Source organism: Ammospiza caudacuta, chromosome 23 (assembly GCF_027887145.1).
Source record: "Ammospiza caudacuta isolate bAmmCau1 chromosome 23, bAmmCau1.pri, whole genome shotgun sequence".
NCBI lineage: Eukaryota > Metazoa > Chordata > Aves > Passeriformes > Passerellidae > Ammospiza > Ammospiza caudacuta.
Genome location: NC_080615.1, coordinates 3587505 through 3593838, shown reverse-complemented (window position 1 = coordinate 3593838; position 6334 = coordinate 3587505). Strand labels below are relative to the sequence as shown.

General features: G+C 45.7%; 1 protein-coding gene across 1 annotated transcript in view; it reads right to left on the bottom strand.

Annotated features, from left to right (window-relative positions):
• Window positions 1-27: 27 nt before the first annotated feature.
• PKNOX2 (PBX/knotted 1 homeobox 2) overlaps window positions 28-6334 on the bottom strand; it is a 108217-nt gene continuing 101910 nt past the window's right edge. The window contains exons 11-14 of the mRNA XM_058819063.1: window positions 5343-5462; window positions 3558-3634; window positions 2162-2340; window positions 28-1360 (exon numbers count right to left, since the gene is read on the bottom strand). Of these exons, the coding sequence (XP_058675046.1) occupies window positions 1113-1360; window positions 2162-2340; window positions 3558-3634; window positions 5343-5462 (624 nt within the window). The 3' untranslated portion in view covers window positions 28-1112. The remainder of the gene's footprint in view (window positions 1361-2161; window positions 2341-3557; window positions 3635-5342; window positions 5463-6334) is intronic.

The following is a 6334-nucleotide window of genomic DNA, read 5'->3' as shown; positions in this document are numbered from 1 at the left end:
TAGAATCTCACATTTAGAGCAGGAACCTGCAGAAGACAATTCCTTTTATTTTTGCCCTGGTTTGCTTTTGCATTTCCTCCCATGCCACATTTTAAGGCGAATCCACCCTTTTGCTAGCATTTAAAATTAAAAAACCCAAAATACAGGGTTTTTTGGCAGTTGCCCTCCCCCATGGGGCTAAAGCTCCTCCATTTTTCCATGTGGAGGGACAATACCAGGGAGAAATCATCTTTTAAGCAACAATACTTTGTTTCCTTCCACCCAGGTGAGTTTTGCACATCACCATTCAATTTTGGGTGAAATCTTGAGTTTTTTTAAACCAGTTTTCCCCCCATTTTTAACTATCTCTGTGCCAAAATGCCTTTGGAAAAGTTTTACTTCCGGCAGCCTTTGCCCCAACTCTGCCTCCAATCTCGGCCCTTAAAGGCGAGAATGGGGTAAGTTGGATTTTTTCCAGATTCAGCAGAGGTTTTAGCACATAAATTAAAGGATTTGGAGGAATTTCCTCCCTTTTCCAGAAAGCTGTGTCCAGAGCCACCAAGCAGCCTCAGCATTGGGGCCAAAGTTGGGAGGTTTGGGCAATCCCATGAGTCGAGCACCAAACCCTCATTGGATGTAGCAGAATTTGCACTCGCTGATTATTTTTCTTCCCCCTCCATGCCAGTATTTATGCCTGTGAATGACCTTTCTGGGGGAAAAAATTCCAAAAAGCATCAAGTCCTGGGGTTGGTTTGGCTTTTCTTTGCACCAGGAAATCCAAGGGATGGATGCAGTGGCCCACCCAGCGCTGCCCACCAGCATCCGAGCGGCACGTGGGGAAAACAACTTTCCCTAAAAATGCTTTTGCTTACCAAAAAATGAAGGGAAAAAGAAAAACAAAACCTGAAATAAAAGATTAATCTGGCCACAATATGTGCCTTGTAAACGTGTGTCCACTTCTGGGCGCTGCCATGGTGATCCCTGTGCTTCTGGGGCAGCCAGGGCCTCTGCCAGCGCTGCCAGTTTGCTTTTTTCTCACTAATTTCTTCTTCTTGCCTTTATTTTTTTTTTTTGCATTTCGGGGGGAATTTTGTATCTGGTGCTGTCAGTGATTTGGGAGGGTGCAGGAGGAGCTATTCCAGTGAGTCACTGTGGTCCAAACCAAGGTCAGCACCAGGTGCTGCTGGGAGGCCACCAGGCTCTTCCTCCAGCTCTTCCTCCTCTTCCTCCTCCTCCTCCATCTCGTCCTCGTCCTCCTCATCCTCCTCCTCTTCCTCAGTGCCATCCAGGGAGTCATCGTGGGCTGCCAGCATCGCCTGCTGCATGGCCATGGTGGCAGTGGCTGATGACAGGGGCTGGAGGTTGTCCATGCTGAGAGAGCCTGGAATTAAAAGTGCAGAAATAAGGACTCCCCAGCTAACACAGAAAGGACAAAAGTGCATAAACCAAGAATAACTCAAATGAAAAGCTTGGAAAGTTTCACCCATGGGGTGTCCCACCTACCCCAGTCACTCACTCCCCAAGGTCCAATCTTCAATTTTTTTTAGCTAATGCATCGTTAAATAACAGGAAAGCTTAGTTCTGAGCAAGTAGATGCCCAGATTGGTTGGGCAGATCTTCTCTTCATCTTCTCTCAAGTCCAACCTTTCCTTCTCTTCATCTCGTGTGGCGTATGTTCATTTCTGCTCTCTTCACCTTCTCTTCATCTTCTCCTTTCATTTTCCTCATCTGTTCTTTGTTCATCATCTCTCTTCATCACCATCATCTTCTCTATTCTTCTCTTCCTTTTCATCATCTATCTTCTCTTCATCTTCTCTCTTCATTGTCCTCATCTGTTATTGGTTCATTATCTCTCTTCATCATCATCACCTTCTCTATTCTTCTCTTCATTTTCATCATCCATCTTCTCTTCAACTTCTCTCTTCCAATTTTGTCTCAATCTGTCTTCTCATCTCCACCTTTCCACCTCTCCCCTCCCTCCCTTCCCCAGCTGCTCAGGAGCTGACCCAGGCCATGCCCCACAGTGGGTGATCATCATCCTGGTGGCCAACTGGAAGGACCTTTTTTCAAGAACCTCTTGTGTTTCCCCACAGCTCAATAAAGGCCTCTAGAAATTACCAATTAAGTCCATAATTAATGCATGGCCTAGAAGGGCAGGGGCCACTCTGGGGCTTGTCCTTACCATCGGGGTTTGTCCCTGCGTTGCCCCCCTGCTGCTGCAGGACGCCGGCGGCGATGGAGTTGGGCCAGAACCGCTGCGTGGGCCGGTGCTGGGATTTGATTTTCTTGGCTTTGGGGGCTGGGTCCGGGTTGCTGGCGTCCAGCATGGGCTGCAGGATGCGCCGCCGGGCGTTAATGAACCTTCCATGGGAAAGAGAGAGCGCTGCAGTGAGTGAGAGCTGCTAAACCAACACTGAGTCAACACAACGCTATGGCAACTCAATGGGTTGCAATTTAATAGTAATTATACTTTAAGAAAGCAGCTTCATGGTTCAAAAAGCTGGGAATTTGTTTATTTGCCTGTGCCACTGTCCCAGATTGCAAGGCAAGATGAATTCTGTTACCATCTGTGTGGCAGTTGTCTTTTGTCAAGTGGGCAGTTTTTCCTTACCTCTTCCACACCCACTCCTCCTTCTGGGCAGACATCTGCTGATAACAGCTATTGAATGTCCCTGCATGGCTGATAAGAACTACAGCATCCCATTGGGAGATGTGAGCCCAGAGGGAGGAGCCAAGCATTCCTACCTGGATATAATCTGGAGATTCTTGAACACCAGCCAAGCATTCCTACCCAGATATAATCTGGAGATTCTGGAACACCAGCACGGCTTCTGCACTGGATTTCCAGAGGAACAGCAGCTGCCTCTGCCCCTGGATCTTCAGAGGAAGAGACTGCACCTTTCTCCAGGATCCCTGCTCCAGCAGAACCAGCCCTGACACTGCAGGAGGGCTGAGCCACAATTCCAATGGCACTGCTGCCAACAGCCTGACCCACAGGGTGTCAGGTTGGGTTCTGACTCTGTCAGTGTTGTTCTAGTGTGCTGCATTGTTTATTTTATCCTTTTATTTTCTTCCCTATTAAAGAACTGTTATTTCCTGCTCCCACATTTTTTGCCTGAGAGCCCCTTAATTTAAAAGTTGTAGCAATTCACAGGGGTGGGGAAGGTTTACATTCTCCATTTCAGGGGAGGTTCCTGCCTTCCTTAGCAGACTCCTGTCTTTCCAAACCAAGACAGTCACATTACAGCTCTGCATTAGTTTTTCCTGCTGAGCTGGGAGAATGCTGCACATTGGATTTGCCAGGAGAGGGCACTGAGACCTTGCAAAGGAGGGCTGACACTAAACACCACTGAGCTCATCTCCCAGAAATCCCAGAGTCACAAAATCACAGAATAGGCTGAGTTGGAAGGACTCACCAGGATCATTGAGTCCAGCCTCTGGCCCCGTGCAGGACACCCCAAGAATCAGCCTTAACCACCCAAGTTACTCCCCAAAAAAGCATTATACAGCACAAAAACCAGGTGAAAAAGGTCCTAAAGCCAGCAAAATGACTGAGTGGGCCACCAGTATCTGCTCACCAGTTGTTGACTTGCAAGAGGGTCAGGTTGGTTTGGGCAGCAATTTGCCTCTTCTCATCCTCTGTGGGGTAGGGGTGCTGGAAAAAAAGAGAGATGGGGTAGCAAGACTGCATCCCTGCATGCAAAATGTCATCCCTGAGTGAAAAATAATGAAAGTCTGCCTTTTTTTTCCTCCCACCCTAAATTTGGTGCCTTCTTACACTTGCTGAATGCAAGATTGAAGGGTGGCATCCAAGAGCATCAAGATTTCCTTGGGTGCAATTAGGGTTTTTCCAAGGCTTTCCATCAAATGCTTTCCTTGAAGGAAAATGTTCTTGGGGTTTTTTAAACTCCAGCAATTTTCCAGTGATGGTTGTTGGTAAACATGAAATTTGTGCTTCAAAAGAGCTTTTTGCTGCTTTATTGTCAGAGACATCAATGAAACACCCTGAAACATCTGCACTGGGAAACTGCAGCATTGAAAGCAACCTCCTTCCAACTGTGCTAAAATGCTCTTTTCCAGCCCCAGAAATGAAATTATTATCAAAGCCATGTTTTGGAGCCCCAAGCCAGTGACAATTACCATTACCATTTTTCAGCTGTTAGCCCCAAAACTGTGATTTCCTTGACAACACCACCCAAAGTCAATGCACACTGAAGATTCACTTCCTGCTGGGGTCTCAGGAGTTAAAAATCACCATTTTTGGGCAGAACTATCCCATTTTTGGTGTATTATTTCCAGCATTCTTTCCTCCTGCTGGTGCTCCAAAACTTCCAGTAAAATGATGAGAATTTTTGGTTAAAAACCACATCATCTCTGACACCAGATGGAGAAATCTCACAGGGAAGCCCAAATTTCTTCTGACCACAAGGACCAGGCTGTGAGCAAAGAAGAAGAATCCAGCAGAAGAATTTTTTTCAGTTTTTCAATTCGCTTTTGGAAATCCTAAACTATGGGGTTCTCCTAGCACTTGGCAGAAAATTGCTGTGTAGTTTCTGGTCTTTAACATCCTTTTTGTGCATGCAAATCTGCAGTTGTGCCCTCCAGAAACACAGGAGATGCACGACACAGCAACATTCTTGTCCTCATTGTAATAAATCCAGAATTTTCCATTTTAAAAAAAGGCTGGGAAGTTCTGCTGCTGCTGCTTCATGTCCTGGCTGATTTTTCCACAAGTTGCTTCTTGGAACTGTTATCTTCTGCATTACTGATGCCTCGGGGATCTCCCACCACTCGGTCTTCCTGGAGAGCCAGACTTTGCTACCAGTTTCAGTTTCCAAGTGATTTCTTGGCTGAATTATGCAGGAAAAAATATGGGATTTTTGGCTTTTTGCCCTTCTCCCAGCCCTGCTGATGAGAGAGAACTCTTCATGCACAAAAATATCCAGTTTGCATCTAAGCTCCCTCCATCTTCCATCTCCAATCCCCCAGAACAGGGTGAGTTTGCAATTCTGTGTTTTGACTGGCAGCTGATGTGCTACAACCCTACCTGTGAGCAGCTCTCACATTCCAGCTTGCTAGAAAAGGATATTTTGGAGCTGTTAACTGCCAAAAAATGCTCAATTCTCCATCTTCAAAAAGTCCCAGGAGTCCCCTTCTAGATTTGTGTGCTTCTTCTTGCCTTAAAGGAATATTTTTTCCCACCTGCAGTGACAATGGTAATTCCCAAAATACTCCCAAAATACAAATCACTTTGCACCTCCAAGCACACATTCAGACAATCCACCACCTGGATTTGAGGATTTCTGGACTTTTTGTCCTTTTTTCCCCACGTTTCAGGGTGTTTTGGTGGCTGAGGTGCTCACCATGAGATGCTGGAAGAGCCATGAGCGCATGATGTTGGTGGCGTGTTTGGGCAGGACCCCCCGCTTGTTCTTGGACTTCTTGTCCTCACCATCAAGGAGGGAGGTGAGATCCAGGTTCACCTGTCAGGGCAAAAGGAATGGGGAGAGAATTGCTTGAAAATGGTGATGGGTAACCCAAAAAATGAGCAGAACCAACCCAAAATGGGAGTGGGATGAGTGAAAAAAAACTGGCACTTATAGGAGCATCCAAAACCCATTTCCTGCTCCACTAAATCTGCATAAATGCAGATTTCCTCCCAGGATCTGTATTTTTTATCTCAATATTTTTGTCAATGCTTTGCAAAGGGTAATGGCACTGTTGGGGAGTGTAGTGATGACACCATGACCAATTTCAATGTGTGCTTTAGGAGGAAAACACTTTTACCTGAAAAAATATATTAAAATACCCCAAACCTCATAAAAAGATTATTTTTCTCCATTTAAAATTAAAAAGACCCCTGCCACTCACCAACCCCTTGCAAACCCATATTCCTCACCCAGCTGATTTCCACCACAAGGAGGGACATGCCCATTGAGCCAAAATTTGCTTTTTTTGCCCCCCAGAAATGAAAAAGAAGCATCTTGCTGCAAGAGGAGTTTTAATAAGGATTCAGGAACCAAACTGAAATCTAAGCACTTGAGTTAAAAAGGGATTTTTTTTTTTTCCCCAAGTCTTCATCAAAACACTTCTCCTGGATGAATTAAACATCAGGCCAGCAGGTCCCTGTGATTCCCCTGGGCTGCAGCTGAATAAATCATGCCAGTGGCACAGGAAGAGCATCCAAAGGTGCTTGTCCAGGCTCTCTCCCTGCCCCAATATTCCCTGTGCACATGTTTTTCCCACCACAGAGGGTTTTGCTGCAAGATTTAAACCTGCAATGGAGAGATATTATAGAAAGAGAATTTTTAAGCATTGCACAGGCAAAAAAAAAAAAAAAAAAAACCTGCCAGGG